Source organism: Lynx canadensis, chromosome D1, assembly GCF_007474595.2.
Source record: "Lynx canadensis isolate LIC74 chromosome D1, mLynCan4.pri.v2, whole genome shotgun sequence".
In the NCBI taxonomy this organism is placed as follows: domain Eukaryota; kingdom Metazoa; phylum Chordata; class Mammalia; order Carnivora; family Felidae; genus Lynx; species Lynx canadensis.
The window spans coordinates 38,804,492-38,823,093 of NC_044312.2; the positions used below are offsets into that span (position 1 = coordinate 38,804,492).

Below are 18,602 nucleotides of genomic sequence, written 5' to 3' on the forward strand. Positions count from 1 at the left end.
GAAGCCAGAGAGAAAGCTCGGCGCTCCCCAGAACTAGGGCTTAACCGCAGCGCCTCTATTTGACAGCGGCCCCGCTGAGGACCCCCGTCCAGCAGCTCTAACTTCTTGGCGCCCTCGCTGCAGGGACTTTCATCTTTTCAAGTTGTGTCTCACGTGTTGCAAGAGGTCCCACACAACTCCCAAGGACTACAGGTTTCTCCACCCACAGGACGGACTGTTCTTCCTTGGCCAGCAGCAAATCTCATGATGTCACATGACCCACTGTCCTGAGGCACATCTTCCATCAGAAGGTCTGCGAGGAGGCAGGCAGAGCCCACATAGCTCCCTACAATGGGCATTTCCAGGCACCAGAACCTCCCTCCAGAGTTCCGGTTGTCCCGGATAGAGAAACAAGTCCCTCTCGGAATGTCCTAGCCAGCATTTGATGAGCAGTAGCAACGAGCCTTCGCTGTAGCTGAGTTCCCCAGACCTCTCTAGGCCCAGGCAGGCTTGCCCAAGTCTCCTTTCTTGTCTACCGTGGATCCTGGGGACTAGGGCCCATCTTCCCGGCCTCTTTATGGCCACACCTGTCTCCTTCTTCTATCCCCAAGCCTCGCTGGAGAAAGAGAAAATCTACCTCCCTATTTCCTTGCTGCTCCAGGAAAACAAAGGCTTCACTCCTTACAGCTGCAGGAGAACAGAAGGAAACAACACGCACACACCCCCCCCCCACACACACACACTCACACACTCTTAGCACCTTACAGACTCCCCTCTTAATGTCTTTAGTCTGAGTTTCAGCTCCCTTCCCAAAAAGTAATTATAAGTCTCCTTTGGACTTTCTCTTCTATTTTCATTCTGCGAGTGCTCATGTAAAATCTTTCCTCTTCTGACCCAGACTTTTCCAAAGATTAGGCAGAGCCCACATTCCCAGGTGGCCCCTAAAGAGGCAATCAAGATAAAAATGTTAATTACTGTTGGTTGAGTATAGGGCAGTTCATGGTAGGCACTGTTAAAAGATGGTTTAATGCGGGGCACTTGGGTGACTCAATTGGTTAAGCGACTGCCTCCTGATTTCTGCTCAGGTCATGATCTCATGGTTTCTTGAGTTCAAGCCCTGTCTGGGCAAAGCTGGCTTGAGATCCTCCCTCTTTCTCTACCCTCCCCCACTCACACTCTGTCTCTCAAAATAAATAAATACACTTAAAAAAAAAGAGAGAGAGAGGGAGATGGTTTAATGCAGGGTGCCTGGCTGGCTCAGTCAGTCGAGCATTTGACTCTTGATGTCAGGGTGATGAGTTCAAGCCCCAACTTGGGCGTAGAGCCTACATAAAAGAAAAAAAAAAAAAGATGGTTTCACACCTTAGCTAATAAGGTCCTCACAACATCTGCCTAGTGTGCAGTGTCCCATTTTCCAGAGGAGGGCTCTGAAGCTCTGAAGGGTGCATTGACCTGCTCAGGTTCCCGTAACCTCTAGTGAGTGACAGAGCTAGGATTTGAATCTGGTTGATGCCAAACCTAATCTTCTTAACCATAACAAGCTCAGAGACGTAATGAAACCAAGGAACTGATGCTATTTACTGCCGGAGATCCAGAGTTCAGCAGCATTTGGGGAGGGCTCTACCAGAAACATAACAGCGTTTTGCAAACTCCACCTTGGCCCAGAGCTCCAACGATTGTTAACAGTGTCAAGTGGTGGCATATCTGAGGCAACCAGGAAGGACTGGGAGGGACCGGAGGAAGCAAGGTCCGTTCAAGGACTCTGAGCTGCGGAAGCCGTAGCACGATGGCAGGTTGCAGGGGTCTGATACCCAGCATTGTCCTGGGGCAGGACTAGCCTCGGGTCCGGAGTATGCAGCGCGTCTTGGCCCAGGCATGGGCAGTTGACTCCTGAGCCTCCTGTTCCTGACGACGATGATGACAACTCATGTCTGCCAACTGGGTGGAGATCCTGGGCAGACCTCCCCCCCCCCCCCCAGGCGCTGAGCTCCCCCTTGTCTGGCGAGGTGGGCTCTCCGTGTGGTCCACAACAGCCCGGTCCTGCCCGCGCTTCCACAGCTCATAGCACTCAGGCTGCAGGATGCGCACGAAGGCGTCCATGGAGAAGGTGACCCTGGCCTCCCCGCAGCTGCACTGAGACGCCACTTTGCCATAATCGATCCATCGCGGGGTGGCGAAGTTGATGGCTTCTGCGCAGTTGAAGCCGTGGTTGAAGCCAGAGTGGTAGCCATAGGGAAACGTCACCATGAACTCGCCAGCCTCCTGAGTGATCCGATTGAAGGGGATCCCGTTGTCCTTGAGGACCGTGGGCGAGATGAGAGCCACCTTGTGCCGCAGGAAGGCGTCACAGGCACGGGCACTGCCCGGGAACAGCTCGGTGGCCAGGCGCTCCAGGCGCCGGCCGTGCTCCGGGGGCACCGCGTACCAGGTTTTGGGCTCCCCGAAGTGCAGGTAGTTGATGCTGTAAAGGTCCATGTCCTCCGTGTGCCAGGCGAAGGTGGTCTTCCACATGCCAAAGTACAGGTAGGGCGTGTTGACGCCCTCGATGACCACGCCGCACTCCTGCTCCAGCAGGCCCTGGATGGTCCCCAGGTGTCAGCGTTTTGATCATGTAAAGAAGCATTGATAGGGGCGCCTGGGTGGCGCAGTCGGTTAAGCGTCCGACTTCAGCCAGGTCACGATCTCTCGGTCCGTGAGTTCGAGCCCCGCGTCGGGCTCTGGGCTGACGGCTCAGAGCCTGGAGCCTGTTTCCGATTCTGTGTCTCCCTCTCTCTCTGCCCCTCCCCCGTTCATGCTCTGTCTCTCTCTGTCCCAAAAATAAATAAACGTTGAAAAAAAATTAAAAAAAAAAAAAAGAAGCATTGATTTCTAATGCCACAATTGGTCATATGTATAAGGGTGTCTTCAATATTTTCGCTCCGAATTTTATGCTTGGATCTGACACTTGAACTTTTCCCGCCAGCTGGCGGTACTCCCCCGCAGCCGGGCCTGTTCATTTGGCAAATTTAGTAGACACGCTCCCCTCCCCCTCGCCCCCTGCTGGAAAGGAGTGGCTATTGCAGCTGTATCAGACACCCTGGTTTTCCATTTCTTTAGCCAGGCCTGTTCTGTGCCTGTCTTTGGATTCCATGGAGGCAACATTATTTCCGTAATGTTAATTCTTTTTTTCACCACAGGATGAAATGTCATTATTGTAAAAAACTTAGAGGGGCGCCTGGGTGGCTCAGTTGGTTAATCGTCCGACTTCAGCTCGGGTCATGATCTCACGGTCCGTGTGTTCGAGCCCCGCGTGGGCTCTGTGCTGCCAGCTCGGAGCCTGAAGCCTGCTTCGGATTCTGTGTCTCCCCTCTCTCTGCCCCTCCCCTCCTCATGCTCTGTCTCTCTCTGTCTCAAAGATAAATAAAAACATTAAAAAAAAATTAAAAAAAAAACTTAGATTCTATATGCCATGTCCTGAGACACTATGGTTTTAATAATAAGCATCGAAGTCCCAAATCCCAAGGTCTGTCTGGATATATACAGCTGAAGGGTCCACACGAAACCACAATCATATAAACATAGGTTAATTACTACAATGATAAAACCTCTCATATATGTAACACATCATCACCAGTTCTAACTTGAACTCTTTAAGCAACTAAAATTGTAAGAATACCTCCCAGCTTGCCAATTCATTCAGGAATGGAAACCCTACTTTCAGTAGGTTCTTGCACAAAGGAAATGGGGTATTTTTTGACCAGCATTTCAATCAAAACCAATTGTTGAAGGTAGACGCAATTGAGAAGATCATTTTTATCCAATCTGCTCCAATATAATTCCATTGTCAGCAGATCAATCAGACTCTAAAATGTTCTTTTCCACCGCTAGCAACCTCAGTTTGTTATCATCCCCCTAAATAAAACCTATTTGGGGTCAAAATATGTGTTTGAAACCTGAATGTGGAAAGATGCAAAAACCCACATGCTTCAATAGTCTGAAGATTTGATAAAAATTTTTAAAATGTTTTTTAAATTGTTTTTTAATGTTTATTTATTCTGAGATGGCGGGAGAGACAGAGCACAAACAGAGGAAGGGCAGAGAAAGAGAGACACAGAATCCGAAGCAGGCTCCAGGCTCCCAGCTCTCAGCATAGAGCCCGACCCAAGGCTCGAACTCATGAAAGGTGAGATTGTGACCTGAGCTGAAGTCGACTCTTAACCGACTGAGCCACCCAGACGCCCCCAAAATGTTTTTAATTGCTAAAATAAAAAGTAAAGATTTAAAAATTTGAAACTATTTCAAATGTAAATAGTTCTTGCCTTAATCTCTTTTACCTTTATTTGTTTGTTTCTAAGAACAAGGGTGGGGAAGTAAACAGGCAACTGTCCAATAATATGCGATCCTGATTTCACATGAGCATTTTCTAAGATCCAGAAATATTTTTCCCCCTTGAATACAACCTCACAATGAAGCAGCATGGATTGATGGCTCTACGTGTGCCATCAAAAATTGAATCTTCTCAGCACTGTTCTTATCTACTCCTCAGTATCCTCCAAAATCATTCATGTCCAACTCTGGTCTATTCCTTTAGTTTCCCATAAAATGAAGACTTTACCTGATAAAAATCTGTCTTTAAAACTTTGAACATGACAACATAGCAAAACTAGTTACCACCCATGAGACAATAACTAAATATGTGTGTGTGTGTGTGTGTGTGTATATATTTTCTTTTTTTTTTTTGAGAAAGAGCATGCATGGGGTAGGAGCAGAGAGAGGAGGAGAGAGAGAATCCCAAGCAGCCTGCACGTTCTGCACTGAGCCCATAGTTGGGCTTGATCCCATGACCGCGAGATCATGACCTCAGCTGATATCAAGAGTCAGATGCTTAACTGACTGAGCCACCCAGGCGCCCCTATATATTCATTTTTAATCAAGGAGAAATGGAAACTCTACCTATCAGATTTCCAATGTAAAAATAAAACTGGTCCCACAACTGAAAAACAGAAGCTTTAAACTTGTAACAGAGAAAGTTCTTCCTTTCTACCAATTTCACACATTTAACGAGAAAAAAAGAACAGAATAATATATAACCTATCTTACACTGATCCGAAATCCTGATTTCAAATGAGACAACCCCAGCCGCATAAAGTGCTTTCTTAATGGAGCCATCCTCAAAATGAAAAGGAATGGGCTGATAAGCCAATAACATTTTACTTACTTTATTTTTATTTTTTAAGTAAGCTCTACACCCAAAGAGGGGCTTGAACTCAAGACCCTGAGATCAAGAGTCACATGCTCTGCTGACTCAGCCAGCCAGGTGCCCTCCAATAATAGCATTTTAATTAAATCAGCTATATGCTAATCCAATCCCATGGCTCCTCACTGTAATTCAAGATAGAATTAAAATCGAAAGCCACAAAAAAGGTAGAAACAAGGATGTAGAGAAACGTTTAGTCAGGAAAGAGGGAAAACTAGCTAGATGATTTCACCAAATCATTGACCCAAATCAACATGAATTGAGTGACTACAATGCTGAAGTTATCGAGATAGGATTAATGGAGAACACAAAAATGAGTCAAGTCTTAGACCTTCCTGAAAAGACGTTTATTCCCATGGGGAAGGTAAGACAATACGGTGATTTTGAACATTAAATGAACCGCTCACCTTGATGCTTGGTGCCTACGGCTCCTGGCATATTGTCTGTGCTCAGTAAAGCGTTACCGAGTGTTACAGGAGTTCAGAGGAGAGAGGTCTGGGATCATTTCGGAACCTTCATCAGCAAGTAGGGATTAAGGTCATCTGCCAAAAATGAGAGGAATGATAAAATGGAAGTTCTGGGAACAGTTGCAAGTTTAAAATACAGTCAACCTTTGAACAATTTGGGTGTTAGAGGTGATAATGCCCCCACACAGCTGAAATCTGTGTATACTTTTGACTCCCTCAGAACTCAACTACTAATAGCCTACTGTTGACCAGAAGCCTTACTGATAACATAAACAGCCAATTAGCCCGTATTTTGTGTTGTTTGTTTATGTACCGAATTCTTACAATAAAGTAAACTAGGGTAAAGAAAATATTATTAAGAGAGTTAAAAGGAAGAGCAAACTCATTTCCAGTACTGTACTGTATTTTTCGGAACGAATCCACGTACTAGTGGACTCTCCAAGTTCAAACCCATGTTGTTCAGGAGCAATCGTACTGGCTGCGTGTGGGCGACCACTGAAGTAAACAAGAAAAGCATAAAAGGTCGCAGAGTTTTCTTTTATTTTCTTCTTAAGTTATTTATTTATTTTGAAAGAGAGAGAGAGAAAATCCCAAGCTGACAGCGCAGAGCCTGACTCGAGGCTCGGTCTCACAGAACTGTGAGATCATGCATGACAGGAGCCGAAATCAAGAGTTAGACGTTTGGGGCGCCTGGGGGCTCAGTTGGTTTAGTGTCTGCCCTTGGCTCAGGCAATGATCTCGCAGTTCATGAGTTCAAGTCCCGTGTCTGGCTCTGTGCTGACAGCTCAGAGCCTGGAGCCTGCTTCAGATTCTGTGTCTCCCTCTCTCTATGCTCCTCTCTGCTCAGTTCAGTCTCTCTCTGTCTCTCAAAAATAAATAAAACAGTAAAAAAATAAAAATAAACATAAAAAAGGGTCAGAAGCTTAACACACTGAGCCACCCAGGTGCCCTGGTCACAAGAGTTTCCTTAACATCCTTCAGCAAACTGATCACTCAGTTCCTTCACCTCCTCCCTTTTATTAAATGATCTTTATCCTCCCCAAGTTAGTCACCCTGAGATCTCACCTTTTCTAAAATCTTGACTTTAAGAATTCTTAACCAATGCTGACTATCCTTTCAGTTTGCATAATATATACCCAATAATTTTTTTTTACCTAATGGAAAATCCCCAAATGTTGGGCTCTCTAAGTTCTCTCCTTTTGCTACTCATTGTAGATGAACAACAAAATTTTGATTGACTTCTTCTTGCAAGAATTAAAATCTGGGCTGCACAGAGCCCTGCTAGGGTAGAGTAAGAGGAAAAAAAAGTAAACTTTAACTAGCTTCCTCCTTGGGTTTTCCAGGTATTAATCATACCTACTTAAAAAAAAAAAAAGTAATTTATCACTTATCTTCCACCACTTACAGTTCTATATTTTGCATTGGTTAATACCTCTAACTCTATTTTAATTACTGGTGGAAATGTCTCAAATATTTCTACCTTAAGTAAAATGTTGGCTTTGGGGCTAAAATAGCTAACTAGCTAGAGACAATGTTTTCATTTTAAGGAATTGTTATTCACTGATTCTTACATGGGGGTGTGCTTAGAACAAGACTGAGGGGCACCTGGGTGGCTCAGTCGGGTGAACATCTGATTCTTGATTTCAGCTCAGGTCATGATCCCAGGGTTGTGGGATCAAGACCCATGCTGAGCATGGAGCCTGCTTAAGATTCTCTCTCTCTCCCTTTGTCCCATTTCCCTGCTCACACATGAGTACTGTCTCTCAAATAAAAAAATTAAATAAATAAATAAATAAATAAATAAATAAAACAAGACTGAGTGTTGAATTTTGTCAAATGCATATCAACATTTATGAAAATTGTCATTCAACTTTTCTTCTTGGATCTATTAATTAGGTAAGTTATATTACCAGATTTTCTTAGTTTAAACTGTCGTTACCCTCCTGCAATAAATCCCATTTAGTCATTGGGTATTTATAATATAGTTACACTGTCTTAGCTAATTTTTAATTCAAAACTTTTGTGTAAGTGTTCATAAATAACATCTGACTATTATATAATTATATGTATTATTCTATTATATATAGAAAGATAATTATATAATATTTAGGATATAACATAATATTATATATGTTTATAATTATATATTTATATATATAATATATATAATATTAATAAACATATATATTAGATATATTAAGATTATATGATAATAACATATAATTATATATTTATATATATTATATATATTTTGTATATAAATATATTATATATAATTATAATTTTTGATATAATATATATTATATATAATTATATATTATATCGACTACCCCACTCGGCTCTGTCTCTCTCTCTTTCAAAAATAATAAACATAAAAAAAATTTTTTAAATTAATTTCTAGTTTATTGCATGATAATTACTGTTGATTTTTTTTCTTGTTAGGGAATTTATTGATTTTTTTCACACTATATATGTCAGTTTTGCGATTGATCCAGGACGTCACAAAAGCAAGTATTGTCTATTACCAGGTTCAATCTGCCTTTATGTTAATGTTAGTTTCAACATCATTAAGTTTGTCCATTTTTTCTGTCTTGCACTAAGTAAGGGTCCTGAACATCCAATTACAATATGTGTTCCAGTTTCCCACACCAGCACCACCACCAATGCTCAGAACACTACCATGTCTGAGAATTCAGTCATTTCTGAAACTATCTACCTGGAGATAGTGTCAGACCCTACAGGTTAAAGGGTCAGACTGCCACGCTCCCCTACCCCAACCCTGCACCCCACCCCGTACTTGCCTATACTTCTGACAACTGGATAAATCAGAGCTGCCTCAACCCCTTTTTCAGTTTGACTAATTCACTAGAATGGCTAACAGAACTCAGAAAACATTTTACTTACTAGATCTTCATTTTTATGAAAGGATAGGACTCCGAAAGAACCCGGATGGAAAAGACGAACAGGGCAAGGTAGAGGGAACGTGTGCAGAGTTTCCTGGCCTCTCCAGGTGCACGGCTCTCCCAGCACCCAAGGTGTTCACGGACTTAGGAGCTCTCCAAAACCCACTGTCAGGCTTTAGGGAAGCTTCATTACATAGTGAATGGTTAAATCATTGCCCATTGGCGATTGACTCAACCTCCATCTATCTTCCCCTCCCTTGGAGGTCAAGGCTGGCGAGTGAAAGTTCCAACCATCCATTCACAAGGTTGATTTCCTCTGGTCCTCACATTAAGGTGACTTGGGACTTTCCAAAAATTCATCAAACACAACAAAAGACACCTTATCACTCGTATTTAGGACCTAATTCCAAGGGTTTTAGGAGCTCTCATACCAGAGGCAGGATGACGACAAATGTCTATTAATAAATTATTATTATTATTATTATTATAAATTATAACTATGGTAACTTAATTCTCCTATTTTAATGCGATTCTCTCAACTTTTTTTAAGCTATGTTTTGAAATTTACCTTTCATCTAGAAAGTAATTTATACTTTGTCAAAGTTGCATGGTTATTCATGACTGCTGTATTTTCTGGGTGAAATTTAGACATAGGCATCAAAAAGCCTTTCTGTGTACCTTTTGCCCTTGACACTAATCTGTCTGATGCAAAGATCCATGACCCCTACTTTCTGTTTGTATTTTACTTGGTATTGTTTTGCTTGTTCTTCACTATTAACTCTTCTAGACACTCTTGTTTCAGACTGTTCAAAGAAAACTGGAGGCAGAGTAAAAATTGTAAAAGTTTATTTGAGCAAAAAATCAATTCGAATCAGGCAGCATCCGATCTAGCCAATAGAAAGGAGCTCCAAAATGAAAGACTTTTGGGGCGCCTGGGTGGCGCAGTCGGTTAGGCGTCCGACTTCAGCCAGGTCACGATCTCGAGGTCCGTGAGTTCGAGCCCCGCGTCAGGCTCTGGGCTGATGGCTCGGAGCCTGGAGCCTGTTTCTGATTCTGTGTCTCCCTCTCTCTCGCCCCTCCCCCGTTCATGCTCTGTCTCTCTCTGTCCCAAAAATAAATAAACGTAGAAAAAAAAATTAAAAAAACAAAATGAAAGACTTTTATAGGCAGAAAGGAAGAGGAAGAAGGAAATTATACTAGGCAAAAAAAATTGAGTTGATTATGGGGATTACATTCCTTTAGAGGATGGAAGGAGTCTATCAGCAGAACCTAACTGATACTGATCAGACGATTCCCGATTAACTGGATTAAGCCTCCATTTCTCCATTTAAACACAAATGAAGTCTCTGTTAGTGACATGGCGTTTAGCATAAGACACTCCATTTAGGACCTGTTGTCTTGTTTTTAAGAAGGTATCTCATAATAATCTTGATACTGAAAATATATGTTAAGGATTTTAGACTTTCCTTGCTTTGCAGATGCAACTTTAAGAAAATAAAGTTACAAAGATCCCTGAGGCAGAATTGGCTGACAGACTCAATTAGGTCTAGTTTCAACATGAGCAGTGGCATGAAGCATGTCCAGTGGAAGCCAGCATCATGATTCAGAGGCCCAGATACAATATGGGGATGAAAGGGGTCCGATTCTCAGCATCACCCAATGTTGCCCCAAATTACTGTGGGCGAAATATCCTTAGGGCGATATCACAAACAAGCAGCACCATGACATCTCGGCCAACGCACAGACCAAAGACCTTCCATGCTCAGTGAGCTGAGATTCCCTGAGAAGTACTACAACGTACTACAACAGCTGTTGGGAGCCCCTGGGCGTCCTGGTTGTCATAGCAGGAGACAGTATCTGGCATCTTTGGGGATACATTTTCTAGAAAATAAAGCACCTCTGGGACAGGCCCAGCACAGAATTGTTGTGGGCCTGAGAGCTTCTGTGGTTCCTGGGGTTGAGGGTCAGATACAGCCATACTGGGCAAAATCTTCAATAGTCATGAGCTCAAAGGCTGGAGATCTTCCATGGGTGGTGAACACATCCCAGGGCTCAAAGAGGGCAACTGCCTCAGACTTGAACCCAGAGGATCACAGTCAGGGGTGCAGGAAGGTCTGGCAACTGGAGCTGGGGTCAGATTCATAGAGGCATAAGTGTGGTCCATCATTACAACCTCAGGGAGGTCCACAGGGGCCTTGCAATCCCCATCAGAGTTCTTGGGGAATCTTCTCTGAGTCCCAGTGACATTGGGGCAAGTCAGTGGGAAATTGTCAGAGAAGTTGATTGTGATGTTGTCCAGGGATAGCAGGCAAGGGCCAGGGTGCATCGCATTCTCAGGATCCAATGGAGGCCCTAAGGGTTGAAGATCAGGGGCACAACAGCACCCAGAAGCTTCAGCATAAAACTGGTGTCTGGGGCTCAGTGGTTCAGGATTGACCATGAAGAGTCCATTCATAGGGAGGGGCAGAGCCTCAGGGTACTGGGCTGTGTGCATTGTTCCCACCGAGAGACGCCTCTTGGCCCGGGCCTGGATGCTGGGCCCCGGGCCCCTTGTTCCCGAGGACGACGACCAGGACCACATCTGCCCATTGAGGGATGAACATCTCGGGCAGAGGGAATCGGGGTCGGTGGTCGGGTGGGGCCAGGCTCCTGGGAAGTGCAGGCGGGGACAAGCCCAGACTGGGCATCAGAGGAAGAACTCTGGGCCGGCAAGGAGCGTGGGGAGGCCAGGCGCATTGGGGTGCGACGGCCAGTCCCACCACTAGCGGCCACAGGCCGAGGGGTGCGCGTGGCCCGGCGGGGTGGGAGGTGCCTCAGGCCCAGCTGGGGTCTCTGGGGAGCTTGGGCCTCCCTCCAGGCGCTGAGCTCCCCCTTGTCTGGCGAGGTGGGCTCCGTGTGGTCCACAACAGCCCAGTCCTGCCCGCGCTTCCACAGCTCATAGCGCTCAGGCTGCAGGATGCGCACGAAGGCGTCCATGGAGAAGGTGACCCTGGCCTCCCGCAGCTGCACTGAGACGCCACTTTGCCATAATCGATCCATCGCGGGGTGGCGAAGTTGATGGCTTCTGCGCAGTTGAAGCCGTGGTTGAAGCCAGAGTGGTAGCCATAGGGAAACGTCACCATGAACTCGCCAGCCTCCTGAGTGATCCGATTGAAGGGGATCCCGTTGTCCTTGAGGACCGTGGGCGAGATGAGAGCCACCTTGTGCCGCAGGAAGGCGTCACAGGCACGGGCACTGCCCGGGAACAGCTCGGTGGCCAGGCGCTCCAGGCGCCGGCCGTGCTCCGGGGGCACCGCGTACCAGGTTTTGGGCTCCCCGAAGTGCAGGTAGTTGATGCTGTAAAGGTCCATGTCCTCCGTGTGCCAGGCGAAGGTGGTCTTCCACATGCCAAAGTACAGGTAGGGCGTGTTGACGCCCTTGATGACCACGCCGCACTCCTGCTCCAGCAGGTCCTGGATGGTTCCCAGGTGGCCAAGGTTCCACTGTTGAGTGCTTTCCGCAAACAAGGAGCTGCTGATGTCAGCGCCATAAATCGGAGAATCGTACAGGCGGGTTTTCCAATACTTTCGCTCCAAATCCTCAAAATCCGAGTGTGGCGGAGTCCGATACTTTCCGCTGTTTGCCAGTTGGCGATACTCCGCCACTGTCATGGCTTTCTTCTTTTTATGGTATTGAGTAAACACACCTGCCCGCCCAGAGACCACCTGCTGGAGGGGAGTTGCTATTAAGATGTCACTGATATCATAGGTCTGCCTGGCTTTCCATTCCTTGGGGGGAATCACCTTGGCCAGGCCTGCGCGGTGTGCCCCTTTGGATTCCATGTACGCAATATATCTGGGGAAATCTTTAAATTCTTCCGTGGTTGGGTGAAAGGTCATGATTGTATAACTTGGGTTCTTAGGCTGCTTCATGGCTGCAATGTAATAAGTAACTGACTCCTGGGGTCTCAGGTATGTTTTAGATACCCGAGGAAGCGGGGGGGGGGGGGTAATAATACCTTCTCTAGTCTTTCTTTATTAAAAAAAAAAAAAAAAAAAAAAAAAAAAGCTGTGTCATGTGAGTGAGGCAGTAGTTGGGACTTGAAATTTTAAACAAATGAAGTGATATCTCTTCCAGGCTGCCTGTTCACGGGGTGGGGGATGCCACTCGGGGCAGCATCTCGCGCTGGAAGGAAATAGAGTGTTTCCCAGTGGCGCACGCCCTCTGCACCAAGTCCTGGCTCAGCCTGCGGTTCTGAGGCTTCCTCAGTTGGAGCCGCGCGTCTCTGAGGCTTCTCCTGATGCGCCTGCCTCAGTGCATGCGTGGCGCCTCACCTCACTGGAGCAGAGAGCCTCTTCGAGAAAGTTTGAAGGCTAAATCTAAAGGAAAGAGCACAAAATATATGAAAATAAAGGAATGACAAAAGAAACACTAACGTAGCATCAAAATAAACAAAATCGGTCTAGCGACGTTAACTTCAAATTGGAATTTCAGTGCAAAAACTGCACTGTTGGTAGGAATGTAAACGGATGTAGCCACTATGGAAAATAGTATGGAGGATCCTCAAAAAATTCAATAGAGCTACCATATGATATCTAGCAATCCACTTCTTGGTATATACCTGAAGGAAACTGAAAACAGTATCAAAGATATGCCTGTACCCCATGCTTCCTGCAGCGTTATTCACAATAGCAAGATATGGACGCACCCCAGTGCATATCCATTAATGAATGGATAAGGAAGAAGTGGTATATATACAATGGAATATTACTCAGCCGTAAGAAAGAATGAGATCCTGCCATTTCCAACCATGTGTATGGACCTAGTGAGTGAACTGTGGTAAAATGAAATAAGTCAAAGACAGATACCATATGATGTCACTCACATGTGGAATTTAAGAACCAAAACACATAAACAAGCAAAGGAAAAAGAGATATACAAAAAACCAGACTCCTAAATACAGAGAACAAACTGGTGGTCTCCAGAAGGGAGGTGAGTAGAGAGAAGGGTGAAATAGGTGATGGGGATTAAAGAGCACACTTACCATGATGAGCACTAAGTAATGCATAGAATTGTTGAGTCATTGGCTAAAACAAGCAAATCAGGAGACTCTAGATGCTGACGAGGATGTGGAGAAACAGGAACCCTCTTGCACTCTTGGTGGGAAAGCGAACTGGTGCAGCTACTCTGGAAAACAGTGTGGAGGTTCCTCAAAAAATTAAAAATAGAACTATCCTATGACCCAGGAATAGCACTGCTAGGAATTTACCCAAGGGATACAGGAGTGCTGATGCAGAGGGGCACTTGTACCCCAACGTTATAGCAGCACTTTCAATGATATGCAAAATATGGAAGGAGCCTAAATGTCCATCAACTGATGAATGGATAAATAAATTGTGGTTTATATACACAATGGAATACTACTTGGCAATGAGAAAGAATAAAATCATGCCATTTGCAGCAATGTGAATGGAACTGGAGGGTATTATGCTAAATGAAATAAGTCAGTCAGAGAAACACAGATATTATATGTTTTCACTCATATGTGGATCTTGAGAAACATAACGTATGGGGGAAGGGTAGGGGGAAAAGAAGTTACAGAGAGGGAAGGAGGCAAACCATCAGAGACTCTTAAATACAGAGAACAAACTGAGGGTTGATGGGGTGTGGGGGAGAGGGGCAAGTGGTGATTGGCATTGAGGAGGGCACTTGTTGGGATGAGGACTGAGTGTTGTATGTAAGCCGATTTGACAATAAACTTATTTTGAAAAAGGATTGTTGAGTCATTGTAATGTATATCTGAAACCAGTATAATATAATACTATATGTTCATTAATCTTTAATAAAAAATAACTCTCAACCTCCCTATTAAAAAAAAGAAGATGTGATGTGATACACACACACACCACACACACACACACACACACAAGGGTATACCATTCAGTCCTGAGAAAGATGCAAATCTGGCTTAGGGGACAACGTAGACCTCAAGGCATTATGCTAAGTGAAATAAACCAGATAGAGAAAGACAAATACTGCATGGTATCACTTATGTGTGGAATCAACAAATTAAAAATAAAAAAAAAAAAGAGTGAAACTTACAGAAACAGAATGTAATAGCAGTTCCTGGGGGCTGGGGGTGAGAAAATAGGGGGAGGCTGGTAAAAGCTACAAAATTTCAGGTATAAGACGACTAAGTTCTGAGGATCCAATGTAAACCATGGTGACTCTAGTTCATAAAACTGTGCTGTAGAATTGAAATTTTATGAGAATAGAACTTAAACGTTCTCACCAAAAAATACATTTAAAAAAAGTAAATATGTGAGCTGATTGTTGTATTAATCATCTCGACGGGCGAATCCTCTTACAATGTGTGTACATACATCAAATCACCACAATGTTCACTTTCAGTATTTCACAACTCTTTTTTTTTTTTTTTTCAACGTTTATTTATTTTTGGGACAGAGAGAAACAGAGCATGAACGGGGGAGGGGCAGAGAGAGAGGGAGACACAGAATGGGAAACAGGCTCCAGGCTCTGAGCCATCAGCCCAGAGCCTGACGTGGGGCTTGAACTCCCGGACCGCGAGATCGTGACCTGGCTGAAGTCAGACGCTTAACCGACTGCGCCACCCAGGCGCCCCAGTATTTCACAACTCTTAATGTCAATTATACCTCAGTAAAGTTAAGATTAAAAAAAAAAAAAAGGAATTGAGGGCAAAGCATGAGACAGAAAAAAGAGAAACATCTAACTGAACCAAGAATAATGGAGCAAGTTTGTAAATAAATGAGTGAAGCCCTGGGTGAATTAACCTCAAAGGTAAACTAAGGAAAGGAAAACAAAGATATGAGCTCAAACAATTTCGAATGAAACATTTTACCCAATAGAAATGATCACCAAGGGCTTGGTGGGGTAGGTATCCTACGCTGTTACTGTTCAGGTTATGATTCCGTGATTCATGAGACCAAGCTCCGCATCGGGCTCCACACCGACAGCTTGGAGCCTACCTGGGATTCTCTCTGTCTCTCTGTCTCTCAAAATAAACAAATAAACTTAAGTAGAAATGATCACCAAAACCAAAACCTGATTCTAATAAAGACAATTAGAAGTGAAAAGACATAAGCATGAAAAATACAAATAGCCCACATTTTGATAAGAGGACGTACAGCAGAACATCTAGTAGAGAATTTTTTAAATTATAATTGAATTTTATAAATAACTTGGCGCTACTAACTTTGAAAACTAAAAATGGACAATTTTCTCAAAAGTGCAAATATCCTAGATGGGTGCAAAGAAAAAACTAGAATACTTATATATACTAATAACTTAATAAAAATAAAACAAGGTGTTTAAGTATGACCCATAAAAACCTATACATACACCATTTTACAAGTGGATTCTAACTCTTGCTCATACAAATTTTCTAGACTATGATATTTCAGTTTGTTTGTGAGGCTACCAGCATAACCTGGGAGCCAAACCTAGAGGGACTGACAACGGATAAGCGCTCTTTAGGGCCAACATTATTGAGGGTAAAAGTTGCAAAAGTCTCCAATAAAATTTATCCCATTTTTACCAGAAACGGCATTAAAAAAAAAAAAAAAACACCCACATCATGATAAAGTGTGCAAGGATGGTTTAAAACTCTACCAGTATTACTGAAACCTTCACAAATCAAATGGAACATTATCATCTGATGGCATGCAGAAAATATTGAATAACTCAACACCTATTTTATTATTTTAATGCATATTTTTTATTTTTTTTTTAAACGTTTATTTATTTTGAGACAGAGAGAGACAGAGCATGAACGGGGAGGGGGCAGAGAGAGAGGGAGACACAGAATCTGAAAACAGGCTCCAGGCTCTGAGGGGTCAGCGCAGAGCCGATGCGGGACTCCAACTCACGGACCGCGAGATCATGACCATGAGCCGAAGTCGGCCGCCCAACCGGACTGAGCCACACAGGCGCCCAATGCATATTTTTTTAAAAAGGGAAAGAAGTGCCATGATAGAAGCAAAGATTTATGTAACACACAAATACAGAACATAAATGCTCATGTTAATTTTACACCGGATGTTTCAACTTAATGGTTAAACACTTGAAGCAATCTAATTAAACCTAATCATGTTTGCATTAAAAGACGAATTATTGGGGCGCCTGGGTGGCGCAGTCGGTTAAGCATCCGACTTCAGCCAGGTCATCTCGCGGTCCGTGAGTTCGAGCCCCGCGTCAGGCTCTGGGCTGATGGGCTCGCAGCCTGGAGCCTGTTTCCGATTCTGTGTCTCCCTCTCTCTCTGCCCCTCCCCCGTTCATGCTCTGTCTCTCTCTGTCCCAAAAAAAATGAATAAACATTGAAAAAAAAATTAAAAAAAAAAAAAAAAGACGAATTATTAAAACTGATGGGTTCAACAAAGTTTCCAGACACAGGTTAGCATAGAGAAATATCTATAGCATTCTGCAACTGGTTAATGCAAGGGTAATAGTCCCAATTCTAGAAACCAGTAGCCAGTTCTAGAAGCCGTCTTAATTCTACCGGATACAGCCTGCTGAATGCAGGGCTTTTTTCCTGAAAATCTATGATTTTTACCAAGAAGTTATTAAGAAGAATATTAACTCCACAAGTCTGAAAACACAGTTTAAAAGTAAAACTGTTTTTTTTTAAGTTTATTTATTCATTTTGAGAGAAAGAGAAAGAAAGAGAATCCCAAGCCATCAGTGCAGAGCCCGACGCAGGTCTGAATCTCATGAACCTTGAGGTTGTGACTTGAGCTGAAACCAAGAGTCAGACGCTTAACCCACTAAGCTACCCAAGAACCCCTAAAATAAAACTGTTTTTACTGCCTTCTTTTAACCCAAGGAAATGAGGTCCCAATGTGTATTTCTCAAATGTAATATATATAAAACTACAGTCAGCAACTTAAACTTGTGACAGGAAAATAACTCTTGCTCACAAGAGCAAATAGCACAAATAAAGCGACCTACCTTCCACCAACAAAATCCTGATTCCAGCTGAAGGTACTCCAGGGCCTGGAGAGACCTCGTACTCTTCGCAGCTCACGTCCAAATGCAGCTCACGTCCTGATGCTCTGGCTTTATACCCGGCCAGTAGCTGATTTTTAATTGTATCAGTGCCCATCTAACGGAATCCTGGGGCTGGGGTCTTAAGTAATCATCCCACTTTGTGTAATCTCTTGTTTGTTTTTTTTTTAAACCAATCTTTAAACAAGCAAACTAAGAGGCTGAAAATGGAGAAAGTCAAAAATGCAAACATTAAACAAAAGATACCTGTAATAACATCAAATATATTTATAGGATACAAGAAAGTTTAGAGTATCAAAGAGAAACACTCACTAGAAAATGTAACAGTGATGTACTTTATGTGCCTAACCACACAGCACTGGGAAGTAAAGCACACACACAAAGAATAACAATGGAAAATGCTTTTGAATACATATAAAATACTTATAAAAATTTACTGATATAAGGGGTACCTGGACGGCTTAGTCAGTTAAGCACCCACTCTTGATTTTGGCTCAGGTCATGATCTGACGGTTTTGTGAATGTGAGCCCCACTGGTGGGCTTTGTGCTGACAGGAAGGAGCCTGTTTGGGATTCTCTCCGCTCTCCCTCTCTCCTCTCTGCCTCTCTCTCTTTGCCTCAAAAATAGTGAAACTTTAAAATATTACTGATATAAGACCACAAAATAAATAGCAATAACATTTCCATGGAACCAACATATTGAGCATAATCTTGACCACAGTGAAAGAAATTGAAAGTCAGCAATAAAAAACTGAACACAACTATATTATTTGAAAATTAGAAGCCACATAACGCCTACAATAATATCCATATAAAATGCTATTGATTTGTATGTTGAACTCAGTGAAAAACAAAACGGTATATGCAAGAGAAAGGAAAAAAAATCAGAATAATGATACCATGATAAATAAACGAAGAGGAAAACGAACACCTGCAAAAACAGAGATGATTAATAAAACAGAAATTGATACTTTTAAGATGTTTATTTATTTATTT

At 43.4% G+C, this 18,602-nt stretch overlaps 2 protein-coding genes across 2 annotated transcripts; both read right to left on the reverse strand.

The window, feature by feature from the left end:
• Positions 1–1,812: 1,812 nt before the first annotated feature.
• On the reverse strand, positions 1,813–10,449 carry LOC115526220 (lysine-specific demethylase 4D-like). Its single transcript, XM_030333695.1, has 2 exons — positions 10,387–10,449; positions 1,813–2,556 (listed from the first exon to the last, which is right to left on the reverse strand). The coding sequence occupies exons 1-2, from the start codon at positions 10,447–10,449 to the stop codon at positions 1,813–1,815; spliced, it is 807 nt and encodes a 268-aa protein (XP_030189555.1).
• A 100-nt stretch (positions 10,450–10,549) lies between these two features.
• LOC115526221 (lysine-specific demethylase 4D-like) lies at positions 10,550–17,703 on the reverse strand. Its single transcript, XM_030333696.1, is given in 5 exon segments — positions 10,550–10,660; positions 10,756–11,120; positions 11,123–11,581; positions 11,584–12,516; positions 17,550–17,703. Coding segments are annotated over 5 exon segments (2,022 nt in total).
• Positions 17,704–18,602: the final 899 nt, after the last annotated feature.